The 17,743-nt window shown below is 31.6% G+C and overlaps 2 protein-coding genes, 1 long non-coding RNA gene and 1 pseudogene across 3 annotated transcripts; 1 reads left to right on the top strand and 3 right to left on the bottom strand.

The window, feature by feature from the left end:
* Positions 1–416: 416 nt before the first annotated feature.
* On the bottom strand, positions 417–2,893 carry LOC121175279 (uncharacterized). The gene is made up of 2 exons (XR_005892533.1): positions 2,177–2,893; positions 417–1,331 (listed from the first exon to the last, which is right to left on the bottom strand). It is a non-coding gene; the product is annotated as an uncharacterized lncRNA (long non-coding RNA).
* Positions 2,894–6,152: 3,259 nt separating this feature from the next.
* Positions 6,153–8,215, bottom strand: LOC100797881 (E3 ubiquitin-protein ligase SINA-like 10). The gene is made up of 2 exons (XM_003531020.5): positions 7,795–8,215; positions 6,153–7,055 (listed from the first exon to the last, which is right to left on the bottom strand). Exons 1-2 carry the CDS (start codon positions 8,107–8,109, stop codon positions 6,408–6,410), a joined length of 963 nt encoding a protein of 320 aa, XP_003531068.1. The 5' UTR covers positions 8,110–8,215; the 3' UTR covers positions 6,153–6,407.
* Positions 8,216–13,188: 4,973 nt separating this feature from the next.
* LOC100799459 (DNA polymerase delta subunit 4) lies at positions 13,189–13,889 on the bottom strand. The gene is made up of 2 exons (XM_003531023.5): positions 13,702–13,889; positions 13,189–13,608 (listed from the first exon to the last, which is right to left on the bottom strand). The coding sequence occupies exons 1-2, from the start codon at positions 13,820–13,822 to the stop codon at positions 13,415–13,417; spliced, it is 315 nt and encodes a 104-aa protein (XP_003531071.1). The 5' UTR covers positions 13,823–13,889; the 3' UTR covers positions 13,189–13,414.
* An 891-nt stretch (positions 13,890–14,780) lies between these two features.
* Positions 14,781–16,471, top strand: LOC100809948 (probable LRR receptor-like serine/threonine-protein kinase At2g23950; annotated as a pseudogene).
* The last annotated feature ends 1,272 nt before the right edge of the window (positions 16,472–17,743 follow it).

Genomic DNA, 17,743 nt, shown 5'->3' with positions numbered 1-17,743 from the left:
TATTATAAAAAAAGATTAACAATATTTTATTAAGTATTATATAAAAATATTGTTAAAAATCATATATGTGATAGTGATAAAATATTGTCCATTAATAGATAAGACAATCAATATTTTAGAGATTACTTATATAATTAATTTGATTAATTTAAAGACTATATAGGAGAGAGAGTGTACTTCTAAACCCTCGTATGCATGTTCTAAATTAATCTCCACGTAACAGGAGTCATAAATCACTAAATAGTTTCTCGATAGTTGAACGCTAGGTTCTTATTAAGATTTGTTCCTATTTAGAATTTGCGATTGTATTAAGCTTGTATAATATAAAAAAATGCATTATCGAATTAAAATAAATAAGTAATGTATAATCGCTGGATCCACTTAAAATATGTGAGAAAATAAAGAAAAGAGAAATGTTGGATTAGAGAGATTGAATACTTAAGTTTCAAAAGATAAACATGAGTTTTGTGTATAAATGAAACCTATTTAAGAAACCACCTAACAAGAAGTCGCGGGCCTAATGTCCCGAATACTAATACCGCGCTCATAATGAAACTTAAACTAGTGCCCTAAAATTCCATTACACAGTATGCAAAAATCAGTAGTGATAATTGCAACACCAACTGAGGAAGATCCCAACACGACATACGTGGCTGCAGCGAATGCGAGAATCATTGTTACTGATGCGGTCAAAGTGAATATGAGAGCTGCTTTAGAGAAATAATAATCCTTCCATTTAGTTTTAGTCAGTGGCGTGAAAAGATTTATGAAAGCTGAAGTAGATGCCAGAACCATTGCTATAGTGTTTGATACCATGAATGCTTTGAAAGAGGTTCTATATATGCCCCAAAACAGGGCTACCTTTGTGTTCGCCATCTTGTATGGTACCTCCTGGTAGTGTAATCCCTGCTGCAAAACTTACGGTTTTGATCAGTGTGGCCACTAATACATGAGTCTGCTTTGCTTCCTTCGGAAACACTAGCCCGTCTTGTCCATTCTTTTCTTTTTTTTTGAAAGGCAAATAGATATTATATATATATATATACACCAAAAAGTGTTACCAAAACTCGGAGAAGGTTGTTGAGTAAGATACTATACAAACATCATAAAATAAAAATCCTTCTCAAGTATATATGAATCCCAGCTATAGCCTTCCAAGATTATAATTAAAAGCATCCCAATAGGTTCATGCACCAAGAGGAGTAAAACAACCCCGGTTTGATGCCTTTCTTGTACGCAAACCATTGTCAAGATAACATCTTTATCTTTGTTTTTTTATCTAGTCGCAAGCTTCGTTTGGCTGCAGCCAATTCTAATAACACAATTTGGCCCTGCATTAGGTGAATTTGTAGTTAATTAACTGAAGGGCCTAATAAAAATCTAATACGGTTACAGTTTAAGGAATGCTAATAATATTGCTACCTCATGAAGGATAGGCATAATTCGATCTTCAACGATTTTATGCATGGTGTATCAGGGTTTGTGGTAGGTCGTGATATTTGTAAGCTTAAAATATATTTTAGGTCTCAGATAAATTAATAAATTTTATTTGATGTTCTTAATAATTGTTTTTACTTGAGTCTTTAATAAACAAAATCTTATTTTTAATTTTTATTATTTTATTTTATTCCTTTTAATATATTTGTTTTTCATTTTAGTCTTTATAATATTTTTTATTTTGTATTAGTTTTTTGAAAAATATTTGATAAGAATTAATAACAATTGATTTATATATTTTAGAAACAAAAGCCAAAAAAAAATGTTAAAATGATTAAAATAAATAACAATGAAAAAAAATAAAAAAAACGTTTTATTTAAAACTCAACACACAAAATTTTATTAAAAAACTAAAATAAAATTTATTAAATTATTAGGATTAAAATCATATATAAAATTATTCTTAACAAAAAAAATTGAGGAATCACATGTGCGTGATTTTTACTTGATGTGAAAATCAATAGAATGAAATTGTTTCACTCTAAAATTCGAGCAAGCCTTTAATTATATCCTAAACAATTATGTTTCACCGCCACTCTCACATGTTCATTCTTTAGAAGAGCTCGTCATTTCTGCTATTAGGTGAAACCATTATCATGGCCTCTTCATCATCACTCTACTAAAAAAAAGCCTTTTCACATGTTCAAGCAATAATGTTGCGATGTTGGAGTGTCCATACCTTGCAGCCATGTGAAGGAGTGTTTCTCCCTTGGCGTTAGGGAGTAGAACTAGACATCCACACTCCTTAAGAATCTTAGTCACAAATTGTTCCGAAACAGCTGTTGTTTGAGGTATTTCTTCTGAACATCTTCGGTAGTACTTTCAGTTGTTGTAGATGTCAAGTGTATATGAAGAATGGTGCTTTTGTTTGGTGTGAGCAGACTCTCCAAATTGTGGATATTGATGAATTCTTGGAAGTTGCCTTCCACCGCTGCAATATATTCATCCAAATCAGGAACTTGTATCTCTTGCTTCTTCTATCTTATGGGAAAAAGATGAATAGACATCCCAAATACTATTAAATAACTAGTGAGTAAAAGAAAATGAAAAAAATATATATAAGTATTATAGAATTTGTGGGTAATATGTTTAAAATGAAAAGATGTTTATGTATTACTATTTCCATAAGAATTTTGCTATCCATTTCAGGCCTTTTAAGTTAGTAAAATGATCAATGGATACTCGCATGTTATTTAACACAGAAAGAAAAAGGGATACAAGAGAAGAATATAGGTATAATAAATATTATGATGTAATAAAAAATAATATAAAGAGAAAGATAGGTGTTGATGGGTATCTATAATGGAATAGTATTTATATATAACTACTTTTAAGTAATCACATGATACTTATTTCAAAATTTTCACTACTATGCATGTCCCATTTTATAAACTGTTTATCAAGATGCAAATGTCGTGCCCAAAGTTATTTTTCTTGTTTACCCATTACTTATATCTCGATCATTTACGAAAAATTTAAAAATTTTCCGACTTGTTTGGATCCTGGATCGATTCGCACAGTGCTTAGCGCACTTGTGTTAAAACAAATATTAACTAAAAAAATATCAAACAAAGTTAGGCAAAAATTAGTCGTTCTGTGTTATTTTTTTTTGGTTTCATCATAGGTAACTGGAACTTCTTACTTCACACTCAAACAAAGTGTCAGCACCAGGATGAGACACGTACTTCATATTAAGCTGCATGTGCATACATTAAACAATCAGGAATGTACTCCGCTTATTGAATCTCCTTCAAACACGTGACAAACCCCATCTCGGTGGACAAACATCCAAAGTTAAAGATCTTCTGCTGGAGATAACATTAATCTGATGAGAGTGTGATGAACACCTCCCCTGCCTAGGAATCTATGCCAATGATAAACCACATATATCATAGATAAAAATCAAAATAATATGCGTTATTATTATTATTATAAACTTAACTTCTCTTTCATTTCATATACTTTTTTAAGTTGCTTATCCATCTTTATTAGTTATCGTATTATTATTATTATATTTATTATTGTTTTCCTTCCATTCATATATATACTTCAAAAATAAAATATATTTTTATTATTTTCCTCGCTATATATTATAAAACTTGAATTCTTTAGTTTTGAAAAAGAAAATTATAAATATAATTATTTAATTATGTTTAAATTAAAAATTATATATAAAAAAACGTATTATATATTCCCCTTTAATATACCTGTATCTGTAATGAGGGACAAGATGGATAAGATCCCAACTTGTTACCTGATTGGATTTGCTTCAATTCAATTATTCAAATTTGAGTATATCTGATATCTTCAGGGTCATTTAATAGGAGGAGAATGTCACTGTTACAGCTTCGTACGTATCAATATATATATCACACTATAGTGTAACTAAAAGAATTGCATGACTAAAACTCAAGTTTATCTTGTTCTTTTTTTAACAACTTTCACAAGAAAAAAGTTGATATATAGAGGAATGGCTACACCTTTGAACGAGACAAGGGAACCAGAATGGAAGAAAGCGTGGACAGCTGGGAACACTTTGCTATCTGCACCTCCTCTTCCACTACTCGCCATAGTTGGCATCGTGGTGTTCTTGCTATGGGTTTCATCACAATTAAACACCAACTACTCATCCATGCAAATAGCCACAACCAACGTGAACTTGTTCCTCTTGTTTTTGCTTCTTGTGTTGACCCTCATAGCCCAAGGAACACGCCTCGTGCTTCCTGCAGCACCAAGCGTGACAAGTTTGTATGATGCAGATGTGGAGTCATCGGAGTCATCATCAATGCCATGGGGATGGATTGTCTCTGCCTTGATGCTTTTGGTTCTGATATCCAACCGACTTCACCCTATCTTTGTAATTGCAACAGTGGTTGTTTATGTGTATTTTTTATCAGCGTAATAAAGCAGTGTTTTTCTACTACTTTTATTATTAGATATTTTTTATCAACAAATATTAATTATTATTTTTTTAGTTCTCTTTTTTCTTTATCACTCCATCAACCTTATATCTCCATTATTTTTATTAAGTGTTTAGGATGCACATGTTTGTTAAGCATTCAAGCCATATCTTGTGTTCATTATATGTCTTTTGTTTGTCTCCTTTTATATATATACAATAGATTTATAGTTCCTCTTAGATTACGTCCTTAACTAAAAAATTCTTAATCGCACACCATCAACCTTATATCTCCACTATTTTTATTAGATGGGTTTAGGATGCACGTACATGTTTGTTAAGCATTCAAGCCATCTTGTTTCATTATGTCTTTTGTTTGTCTCCTTTTATATCTATACAATAGATTTTTAGTTTCTCTTAGATTACGTCCTTAACTAAAAAAGATTGGTATATTGTATATTGTTTAATATTTGTAGTACTTTACGTCCTTACCTAAAAAAGATGGGTATCTCAATATGCAAACAAATTTCAAACATATTGGTTAAAAGAACTGATCAGCAACACCAACTTACAAATATTTTTGTGTAAAAAGTGTATCATAGAGAAGTCATGATAGGCAAAATGGCAACAAAAGTATGTCACCTCTCGTCTGACGTTAGCTTGAAGAAAGTTTCTTCGGTTAGAAGTTGGAAGAAAACGGTTTTGGACTCAATAGATGGGGAAAATTGAACCTTCTTTACTCTTCAGCTTCTTTTTGCTGGACAGCAAGATTACAGAAGAACATAAGAAGGAATTTGTCCATTTCTCAATTTTAAAATGAAAATTCTGTATTAGGCAGGAGTCAGGACCTTCTTCATTTAAGCTTTCAGGACCCAACTCAACTCAGTCTTGAGCTGAATGAGGCTCAAATTGGTTTTACTGGATGTTGGCAAATGAACAAAACCTGAAGACAAGGTAGGAAAAGGGATATACCAAAGTCATAGACGAGAAACAAGGGATACATGGGTAAACAGATGGATGAGGATCAGAAAACACAGGACCCGATGAATAGGATCTTTGATATAATATAGATATCTTTATATACCAAATATGCTATTAACATTTATTATTTCTTTTATATCTATCTTCCTAGGTTCTATGACGCCATATCGTATTCTGTCTTTTTCTCTATAGTTATTTATTGGAGTGTCCATTGATTGTTTCACATGTTGAAACAAAGGTACCAACTGTGAAATGACAGGATTTGATGAAAGAAAAGGGTTGAACTCAATAAGGACGATGCCAATAAGTGGAAAACTCGAGCACTGGGCCACTCAGTTGGGACTTATGAATTGGAATTTTTTTTCCCCAAAGCAAGCTTCACACAATGAAACAATTAATGGAAGTAACAATACGCAGTATGTTTATCATAAAAAATTGAAGTCCGAGGATTATCTGAGAGTGCAAATCTTTCACGGATCCAAACTCGAGCACTGCGTAAGATCAGGGGCATTAAAATATTTAACTTGCTTTAAAGAATTTATAAGCACAGCTTTCCAATTTGAGAGCCGATTAGATTTTCACTACATTTGGTGTAGTGAATGCAGAAGATCCATTCAAAGCATTTTCTCGGGTCCTTGGAAATACTTCACTATAAACATACCTCTAAATAAAGAATTCTCCAGTAGAATGCCGAAGGTATAAAGTACATTTCGTTACCACAATACCCACTATAATCCAATGAAAAGCTCTGCGCACTGTGACTGTGAACAAAAACTTTACCAACAACAACTGTTGCATTTTAACACATTTTGTGTATTTTAAGACACGAACAAATCCATATGTAATAATAGAGTTTAAGCATACTTCATATTTGTAGGATATGCATGCATAAAAACGTTCTTTAGTTTCCTACTTAATGACTGCAACCTTCTTGACAAAAGTCAACTGAGCTGCATGGAATAAACTATTTGATAACCAGTACATACAGCAATAAACGAAAGCACAGCCTCCATCAATCTTCATCCAAGGTTTAATGGTGTGACTTTATGCGAATATCCAGTTTCAGATGTGGAGAGCCAAACAAACAAGACGGAATCAAAAGGAACGTACTAGATGGAGCATCAGTATATTGCCCTTGCACAATCTTGGTAAAAGATTGTAGAATCAAAGCGTTTCCTTGATGCCTAGCCAAGACTTCATACTGAAACTCTGTCGTGGACTTGGGACCAATGCAGCTAATGCGGACTATGTTCCCCAGATGCTCGAGGTTATTGTGAACAACGAACAGATTACCATCACTTTTCTCTTTAAGAACAACTGTTCTCTGGTTAATACTTAAGAAGACAGTGAAAAATTTATCATATGTAAACTGTGTTCCAGAGCCTACATGTCTATGGCTAAAGTGGAGGAATAACTCCTTGGATGAGGCAATAAAATCACAACCAGTAAAAGGGCATGAACATGGCAGATAGATGCATTCCTTCTCATGTTCGTTTTTCTTGCTGTAACTAAGTGTCTCTTTGCAGCCATAATTTGCATTCGGGCATGACATTTTAATACACTCCAAGACCTTCTCAATAGCCCGGCAACGGTTATACCCAATGGGCATTGAACACATGGGACACTTGTTACTGAGTCTCACACAGCAAATAGAGCAAGCAATATGTCCATTCTCACACTGAATTGTCATTTAATCACAAAGAAGTTATCAAATTAGGTTTTTCATTACATGGAACAACCAACAAAACAGATAGGTAATAAAAGAAAAACTCAACAAAAGGAACAAAATGGAGCTAGGAAAACCTTGGCTAAACTCTAATGAGTTTATTACATAACATTAGGTTAATGGACCCTCACTTTGTCAATTCCTTTTAGTACTGAACTTCTTCACCAACTACAAGGATGTGAATTGGAATCCACTATCAATCTGAGGACCTTGTTGGTGGACGATCTTAAATACCTTTGTAAGCCTTTAGTGAGCCTTATGGCATGCCCTGACTCTAGGGACCAAGGACCAACTTACCTAAACTTTAGATATTCAAAAAAAAAAAAAAATTCTTTACCAACATCTCCACTCATACGAATAACCAACCTAAATTACTACCCAAAGGCTGTACCTTTAGTCCAAGATCAAGAGCTTAAAACCCTTTTTTTTTCCTCTAAATTTCAAAATCACACACAATTCAAGCACAGCCCTAAAACGCTGAGAATCCCAACTGAATTTCTCAAGCCTCTAACCACAACCCCTTCACACAACTCACTCCATCTAGAATCAGTTTAACAAACAAACAGAAGGGGAAAAAAAAATATCAACATCACAAACAATCTCCATAAGAAAAACCAATCAAAATGCAAACTTTAGAAACAAAACACCCAGATCAGAAAAAAGAAAAACAAGGGCATGGAGGGAAATTAACCTGGAACACAGGGGAAGTCAAGGGTTCATAGCAAATGCAGCAATCAAGGACATCAGGGTCGGAAACGAAGATAGGAACGGACCTATCCCGGGTACTGGTTCCAGCCCCATTTCCGTTAGAATTCGATCCATCATTGGATGGAGCAGCATGATCTTCGTTCTCTTGAGTTCCTATTGAAGGGTCCACCATCTCAAAGCTTCGTTGTTGTTGTTGCTCTTCTTCGTCGTCGTCATCATCATCTTCCCTGCGTCGCTTATGGGTTCGGTTGCTGGGTCCTTCCCCATCATCGTATCCACCAAGTGAGATTTTCACCATCGCTCTCAATGATTATACTTCTTCCTCTGAATTCTCGACACCTTTTGTAAGGCAGAAATGGTTGTCGTCACGTGCCCGGATTCCCTGAGGTCGCGAATTTATTAATTCAACGTGCGTCAACCAATCGGATCCTATTGATGAAGATCCAACGGCCAATATTTTTAGTCAATATGCATTTCAGGTATTTTTTTTGTCAACATACAAGATATGCATTTAAGGTATGATCTTTTTTTTTTTTCCTGATTTTCATCAAATGGTACATGGGTAGGAGAATCAATTTCCATCATCAGTGAATCAGAACCGTTCGATAAAGATCGGTCAATTTTTTTAAGATAAATAATAAAATTCCTTCTTAAAAAGGGACATTGCGATCACAAATTAATATCTAAATGTAAAATATAAATTTAATTCTTGAATATGAAAATATAACAAATTATTTTTATTATTAAATTTGTGAAACTATTTTATAGGATCAATTTGATGATAAATTATATTTTGAAAACTAATTGATATTAAATTGTAAAGTTTAGAAACTAATTTTTTATTAAATTACTTGTAAGATTAATTTATTGTATTTTTTATACATTTAAATACTAAATTTAAATTTTGTATTTTCAAGAATCAATTTCTCCGCCTCATATTTTAGGAATAAATTTTACTATTTATGTATTATTTTATAAGGACATGTATTAATTTAGGATAATTTATTATAGAAAATAATGCTAAATAATCATAATTATTAAAACATTCATTAATTTCTTTTAATTATGGATTTTTTTTGTGGAATTTTAATTATGCCTTTAAAACATACTAATGATTTTTTTTATTGCTAAAATAAAAACTAAGTTAGGGTGTTCATTTGAAACATACTACTCGAATAACATTTTTTTATATGCCTACTCGAATGACATCGTTCTTCTTAAATTATTGTTACTAATACAGGGGTTTATAATAATATGATTATTGTTAAATATTTATTTTGCTGTTTGAAGATTATATAAGTTTTTGTCTATTTAAAAGTTAAAAAACATTTATTTGCGAATAAATTTAAGATATATAAATGATGAAAATAATTAATAGTTATAAAGATATCTACATTATTAAGATTGACAAGAATTTCATTCATTAAGATCTACTAATGAGATCCACGTTAGTAAGATTTACAAGACTTTCATTCATTAAATATATGCTTTAAAAAATGTGTCTCGATATTTTACAAGAATTTATGTAAATCTTTCGTGAGTGTCAATGAATTTCTCTTCTTAAAAATATAATTATAAATTTATGTGTAAAATTAAAATTTTATATTTGTTAATTAAAATTTAATAGTTAAAATTTTAATAAAATTATCAAATATTAAAATCTTAATAATAATTTTTTTAATTCACTTTAGGTAAATAGTTATTTTAAAACCACAAACTTTAGGTAAATAGTTTTCATTTATTTTACAACTTCTAAGTATAATGCTTTAAATATTTTTCCAACACTTTCATGATAATTTTTAATTAAAATTTAATTATAGATAAAGAGTATAACTTTTCATTAAAATTTATAGATAAAGAGTATAAATTTTAATTAAAAGTTATAGATAAAAATTATAAAAAATAAAATTACAGCCATATATATTTTTCCTAAGGTGAATAAGAATATAATGATTAAAAAATAATTATTAAGATTTTAATATTGCATAATTTTATTACATATGTATTTATGTATTTTAGTATAATTTTAATTAACAATTATAAAGTTTAGATTTTACACATAAATGATATGAAAGAAAAATTAAAAATAATAGTCTGAAATTTTAAAATAAGAAAATTATCTAAAATTTATTGTTTATTTAAGATGAGGTTATTTAGCCCATTTTTACTTGAGATGAATTAGACAAACCCTTTATTCAAAAAAGAATATAATTAAATCATACTCAATTACTTACAAATTAAAACACAAAACGAGTATGTGAATAAGAAGACCTATGCTAGATTTTCTATTCCATAGATTTGGGGAAACCCAAGTTAGTGTTCGAGTTAACTTAAATTGGGTCTTGATTAACTTTGACTGAGGTTTAGATGTTACTAATCAAGCTCCAGGTTATATAACAGTATTTTTTCCTTCTGATGTTGAGATGTAGTGGAAAAAAGATTGAGTACCTACAAAGGCACTTTGATGCATACTTGACATTGTTAATGTTTTTTGTATTTGCAAGGGGTCTAAAATGAGTGGAATTCTCTACCATGGGCCTAAGACCTCTAAAAGACAATGTACGGTAGCAATCTTATACCTTGGTCATAACGTTGACTTCAGTCAATACTTCACATTTGATTTTAGGTTAACCTGAGATTGGGCCAAGATAACACGGTGGGCAGATCAGATCTCAAGTCTAATCCAAAAGATAAGCAAACTACATTAAACTAACATGTTGAAAAGGGGTTGAATATTTGGGTGATTCATTCTACACCTTCACATATCTTTATTGTTCATTCCTATTTTTGCCAGTGCATTAGCACATTTATTCACTATGCAGCAAATATGAGCAATCTTTATATGTCATGCTCACTTGAGAAGGTCATTTACATCAATCATAACATTTGTATATGCATTAATGCATATATCTTTATTCATTAGCTCACTCATTCATTATCCCAAAAGCTAAGCATTTTTTAAAAGTCGTCTGTATCAGTTATAATATTTGCATAAACCTAAAACCCTAAGTTGCAGTTGATGATATGGTGACAAACATGCAAGCAGTTCCTTCTGTTATATATCTTTCTGGTTCATTCTTATTTTTTTCCAAGTAGTAGTACATGCACTTATTGTGAAAGGAACGTGAACAATATTTATATGCCATGCGTAAAAGAACGTAAAGAATGAGAGGGTCAGTACCGTATTTACAAAATGACCAAAAATCCAATTTTTAGACACGTGGTATAAAAAAAGATTAATTATGTAATTTTCTTAGCTTGAAATTTGCTTATATAGAAAGTAGACAAAGTGTGTTGTTAAAATTTTTCTTATTCTCCATTTCTCCTAATTGGCGAGAATGCTAATGTTTCATGCAAGCCACTAGCTAAAATGAGAGTTGATTCAGGATTTTTAGTAAAACTCACAAAATTTACTTTAAAGTATATTAAAAAGAATATCTTACTAACATTTTTCTTATTTCATTCATACAAGTGAAATGCATGAACTATTAGAGAAGGCAAAGTCTTAGGACTATTTGTTTTCTGTTTTTGAAACTTGTTTTCTATTTTTAAAATATAAAAAAACTTGTTTAATAATAATAATTTTTTAAAATTTTTTTCAAAACTGATATATATAATTTTGAAACAACAAAATATCAAAACATCTCTGAATCATTTTAATTTTCTAATTTTAGTTTTTTATTTTCATTTCTTTTACATCTTTCCCCATTTGTTACTCTTTAAAAAATTGTTATACAAATAATTTTTAAAAACTCAAAAATAAAAACACAATCAAACCCACCCTAGCTGTTTTCAATTTTCGAATCAATATTCAATAGTCACAACGAATGATGTATCTTAATGCATGTTATTTAAATATTAATTCCTAAAAAAATCATAAATTAATAAAATTAACCTAAATGACCCTTTTACGATGGATGAAACAAAGAGATCGAGAATGCAACCACTTTAAGCTGCGTCGGCGAAAATAGAAATTATCGGCACATTGCAGTTCCTGAAAATGGAGATGGAAAGAAAGGGAAAAAAAAAAAAAGTGGAGTGGAATTGGAAAAATGAGGGGCGAAAAAAAAAAGCACCTAAAATGGGTGACTCCGATGGTAAAATAAGGTTGAGGGGATGCCATGGCATCTTTAGAAATAAAAGCGAACCACTCAAGTATATGTGCAGCATATACCACATGGTGAAAGGAGCAGTGCTATTTTCATCTGTTTTATTCTTCTAGTAGATTGTGACTTTCGAATCATTTATGGGATAGTTAATATGCAAGTTTGTAGCAAAAAAAAAAAAACTTCAAATCATGTTAGGCAAGGATTCTTTATTACCAAAGGCAAAACACCTGCACTGATACTTCCTCTGTGAGATCACCAAAAAAAATAAAAAATACTGCCAGGACTTTTATGCTTCTGATCCATGTATTGCACAACATTTGCACTTTTTTATTACAGAAACTCATTTATTGGATGGTTGCCTATCGCCTCATTTTTGTATATACAAGATACTGGGCATACAAATCCAATTCAGGCCCCTAGTAGCAAGTTGCAATTCATCTTCCCCTAGTCATTTCTTTCTTTCTTGCTCCTATTAAGAAATGCCAGCAGTTATTACCCCACGGCACGTTCTAAACACAGTCTAATATAGCTCCCTGGACCGTGATTCATTTCACCTAATTCCTCACACAACTGAAATCATACTTCCCCACCCCACCTCCTTCAAAGGATATGCAATCTGCCACAGCCATCAGAACAAATTGAAAGTAATAAAACAAAATAACCAAGCTCTTTGAGGGATTGTTTATGCAAAAATAAATAAAGCAGAATCAAATACTAATAGAGGTATCACACTTACTAAAACATTGGAACATCAGATGAAAGAATCTTCAAAATGATGGAGAAAAACACATGCATACATGTTAGACAATGTGTTCATGTTGGATACAAGCAAGCATAGAGGGCACACCATTCTCTAGAAATTCCTATTTCAATAAGAGGTCGTTAATATATTTAACCAGCAAGCAACACCAGTTTATATCATCCCAATTACATCAACCCAGATCCTCAACATATAAACACCTTTGTAAACACTTAATTGACACTCTTCACGTTTCTATATCTCTTTTTCTTATTACATCATACATCATCTATCACATATTCACATTTACACTTCTCTCTTCTATCTCTTTCTATCCCTGGGCGTCTATGAGCACACGGTTATCCTTATCTATGAACCATTTTTTGTAACTCATAACATCAAATCTAACTTTCAACTAAGACAACATTAACTCTAACAAAGCAAAATATCACAATGCAGAAAGAAGGCATTAATTCATAGTTTATGAATAACTCACATTCACACACATCACAGCATGGACGCCAGTGAGTTAACAGAGCAAATCATGATTTATAACAACAGCTAACAACCGGAAGCAAGAAAACAACATTTTTTTTTCTTTCTAAAACCAGCATCCATAATGCTTGGTTTAGAGTCACATAATAACAAGGAACTCAGCCAGAAGATGATTTTCCTAAGCAAAACCCAAAAACTACACAATAAGCGATAAGGATTTAATTTTCTTTTTTTCTTTTTCATACAAAACAAAAGGGATCCTAAATGCGACCATCCCACAAGGACTCGGTCGGAACCTTCCCACTCTTCAAAAGCCTCTCGATTTCCTGCGGAGGGTTCAAGTCGAGCCTCTGTGCGCGCTCCCACCGTGCGAGCCTCGTCATCCCGAGGCAAGGCCCGTACGCCATGTTCAGGTCGAATTGCCGCAGCACCACCTCGCTCTCCTTGTGCTCATCTGCATAAGAAATGAAATTTCACCATTTTAGTCGCAAAAAGGAATCCGAGAAATGAAATTGGAAAGAGAGAAAACCCTAGCGATTAGATTAACCTTCTAGGTCGGGTTTTCCGCCGAGGGAGATGATGGCCGGGGAGAGAATCGGAGATTTTTTGGTGGCGATGGTTTTTTTCTGTCGGTAAAAACCCTTCATGTTTCCGGACACTAATGCCATTTCTCTATTTCTCTATCGCTCTTTTCAAATTTGAATTTTGAAATGGTCTGAACTTAGGACAGGGACTTACTTCAGTTGAGTTATAAACCCTCTACTTTATTTTTAGTTTTTTTTTTAATGAAAATGTTGTACCATTAATTATTTAACTTATTGGTAAAAAAAATTATAGAAATCTGAAATGACTTAGGTTTTATTTTTTGATATTGTTCTTAATTTAAAATTAAATTTCATTTTAACTACTTGACCTTTAACCCTTATTAATATTAATCAAGCAACATTTCGATTTAATTAAAAAAATCATATAATAGTGAGGATCAAAATCAATAATTTCAGATTTTTTTTAAATGAAAATCCTTTTGTCAAAAAAAGAAAGTATGAAAATCATTTTTTTTATAAAAAAAAGCCAAAATCAAAATTCTGATTTCATATTAACCAAAAATATATTTAATCCTCTATAAAATATAACTAAATTTACTCATTTATCCTTTTAGTTATACAATTTTTATCTTTACACTTTTTTTTTAGTTTTTATACAAACATTTTCAGATTTTTTGTTATATAAATTTTTTGTTTTATTTCTTGTTATTTTGTAATAACAGGAACAAAAGAGATTCACAAGAGTGTAAGAATAAAAGTCAAAATATTTATAATCATAATTATCAGATGAGTAATTTTTTAATATAAAAAGTAGATTTTAGTTTTATATAGAAAGACAGTAAGACATTAAACGCACAAATCTCTATTTGCCAATTTACTCTCCTTTTTTACACAAAAAAAAGATTTATTTTATTTTTCATTCCCCTTCAGTTGATTTCTAAAATGACAAGGGGGACAGTTAAATTTACGCAAATTAAACAGGCAGCACTACACGTTTAAATTAGTTTCCTTTTCCAACTGCAAATCCAAATTTTGAGTGCTTGTTATGTCGAAATCAAATGTCCTCTAACATAACTCATTCATGATCATGGCTATTTCTTCAACTTGGTACTTGTTTCTTCCTATAATTTTATCGTTATGTCTCATAACACTATGTGGAACAGTGCTAGAAGACCTCAAAAACTTACACCAACCACCAGATTTTAACACTACAATTTTCTCCAAGTGTCTCAAGAACCCCTCTCTTAGGTACTGCAGTTCCAATCCCATGATGGACCTTGAAAAAATATTAGGATTCACTATTGTTGCAAGCTATCTCTGCAATGAACCAAAGAACCCTAATTGTGTGGAGTCATTCCCCAAAGTTGATCTTAGAAACCGACCAAACATTGCACCTCTTTATTTGTCCTTTGATTTCTTTTGGAAGTACTTTCCCTTAAGCATTATTTCCATTGACTTGTCCAACAATTCTATGAAGGGTGATTTTCCAATTGATGTTCTCCATTGCACCCAAATTCAGTCTCTTGATTTAAGTATCAATGCATTTTCTGGTGACATTCCAATTCAAAGTTTCTCTCCCCTTATCAACCTCACTTTTCTCAACCGCTCCTATAATTGCTTTTCAGAGAGTAAACTCTCTGATTCCCAATTCTCCAAAAGGTTTAACTCTTCTAGTTTTCTTCATTCTGGTGCTCTTTTGGATCAAAAAAGGTTTACAGTTAAGGCTGTTTTTCTATTGGTTGGCTTTCCCATCCTTGTCATTTTGATGGTAATTTACTTGGTGTCCAAAGGCCTGATTTTCTACCAAGTAAACTTCAAAGAAGTAGGAGGTTTACACCGGCAATTCTAAAGGCAGCAATTGATGGTTTTTCAAATAAGTATTTGGTAGGAAAGAGTGATGTTGTTCACATCTACAAAGGGATCTTGAGAGATGGTACTGAAGTGAAAATTGAGATGTACTGGGATGATATACCGAGGGATAGTTACCGTAAATTTGTCGAAGAATTTAATGTTCTGTCAAAGTTACACCACAAGAACCTTTTTAGAGTTCTGGGGTGGTGTAGGAGCAGAAAATTCAGGTCCATTATAACAGAATGGACAAGAGAAGAAAATGTTGAAATGTGGCTATCGGGTCATCAGGTCCACCATGGAATCATAGAGTGAAAGTGTTAATGAGAGTTGTGGAATGCATGCGTTATCTGCAGGATGAATGGCCTGAAGTTGACTATGAACTCAACACAAGTAGTATTTTATTGTCTGACAAAATGGAACCATTAATTTCGAGGTTCAAAGTTGGAGATCAAAACAGCAACCGAAGAAGTAAGAACAAAAGACAATTAGCACACAAACAATATTTCTTTCCTTGTGATGTCTCTTTTCCTTTTTCTTGGTTTATGGCATGTTTGTTAATTGGTATTTTCTTTTATATTGTAGAGATATGTAGGTTTGGAGTGTTCTTGCTAGAGATGAGAGGTGCAGGAGCAGTTTGATGGAGGTGATGCTGGATTTATTAGGTACTTAAGAACCCTTAATCCTGCAGATTTGCAGCAAAAAATTGATGAGAGAATGGAAGTAACTGAAACAAATTTTCATCAAGTTAAACAGGCATTGTCTATAGGATTAATGTGCATAGACCAATCAAACAGTGAGAAGCCAAGCTTGGGCATGATATTTAACACTATAGCAAGAGGCTACAAGGCTAGCCTCGTGTCTGCAAATCATAGAATATCTCACGGGGAGAAATTTAAGGGACACATGCATGTTCAAACCTGATAAGTCATCGTGTCAGTGGATATTTTCTTCAGAATTATTAATTCTTAGAACTAGTGTTGTCTCTGTTCTGACTTTCAAAATGTTATGGTGATAATTTGATTATACTATATTCACTGCATTATAACTGTGTCTGTGTATGAAGTTTTAAGTCGAGCTGTTAGCTAAACTGGTAAATTAAAGATTTGTAGTGTGCATGACTTCTAAGCTGATGCACAGTGCAAGTACTTTCTCTCTCTCGGATGTCGAAGATTGGTCATGTACCATTGTTAATACACACTCTATCTTTCGAATTATTGCTCAAAAATTTTCTTCTTCAATTCAAGATTAAAGTTATCAAAATAGATATTTATGTACAGAAAAACAAAAGGCATTGAGGAATTGGGATGAAGTGTTAAGGTAAGGTGACCACTCGAATTAATAGCATCCATTTTCTTAAGGTATCTTTGCTTAATATTTCATATATTCATTTACCTCTCTAATCCTTTGCTCTTCAAACGAAAACAAACAATCCATAATAGGATCAATCACACTTGTTATTAAATGTCATTACCAAAAAAAAAAAAAAAACAATGTTTCCAGGACCAAAATCCGAATGTGCACTAGTGGTCTAGTGGATATTGACTAAATTTTGAAAGAATCTCTAGACACTCCTGAAAGTGATTTCGTAAAATGCATAATTAACAATACATAGTTTACTCCACCAAAAAAAAAAAACTATACATAGTTTCATCTTAGTTTTAGAAAGCATTCAATTAATTTTGTAAAATGTAAAATTAGAAATTAAATATTTAAAATTATAAGAAAATATATACAATAAATTTAATGAAGTGAATTTAATTAAAAAAATATGTGTCTTACTGTAAATCATATTAGATTAAATACATTTGCTAAGCATGTTAGATCATGAAAGAATATATAGCAGTGCTTGTTCAACATTCAGTGCATTATTCTTAAAAAATATTCAGTGTATTAAAAAAATAAAAAAAAAGATACGAGGTTAGAAAATTGAACCAATATAAAAATTCTTTTGCAACTTTTCATCTCATTTCGCTTTATTTATTTTATCTTCATCATAAGTGCACTTCAAAAGAATTTATTTGAATTTATGTGAAAAAGTTTATGGAAATAGTTTATAACATTTTCATAGGTTTTTTTTCAATTTAATTTAATAAGTTCTTCAAAACATTTTATAAAAAACAACTCACATTTTCATTTTACTAATCCAGTCAGAGTAATAATATTTTTCTTTGAAATAAAATTTTTGTCTTTATT

This window comes from Glycine max, chromosome 8, assembly GCF_000004515.6.
Source record: "Glycine max cultivar Williams 82 chromosome 8, Glycine_max_v4.0, whole genome shotgun sequence".
In the NCBI taxonomy this organism is placed as follows: domain Eukaryota; kingdom Viridiplantae; phylum Streptophyta; class Magnoliopsida; order Fabales; family Fabaceae; genus Glycine; species Glycine max.
Note: the sequence above shows the minus strand (reverse complement) of the source record. Positions and strands in the feature narration are given on the sequence as shown.

Excerpts from the sequence above, each read along its gene's own strand:
- LOC100797881 (XM_003531020.5), bottom strand. The coding sequence starts at position 8,109 with ATGGTGAAAATCTCACTTGGTGGATACGATGATGGGGAAGGACCCAGC. Across the intron at positions 7,056-7,794 it reads TGACTTCCCCTGTGTTCCAG|TGTGAGAATGGACATATTGC; the intron begins GTTAATTTCCCT and ends ATGACAATTCAG.
- LOC100799459 (XM_003531023.5), bottom strand. The coding sequence starts at position 13,822 with ATGGCATTAGTGTCCGGAAACATGAAGGGTTTTTACCGACAGAAAAAA. Across the intron at positions 13,609-13,701 it reads CGGAAAACCCGACCTAGAAG|ATGAGCACAAGGAGAGCGAG; the intron begins GTTAATCTAATC and ends TTTCTTATGCAG.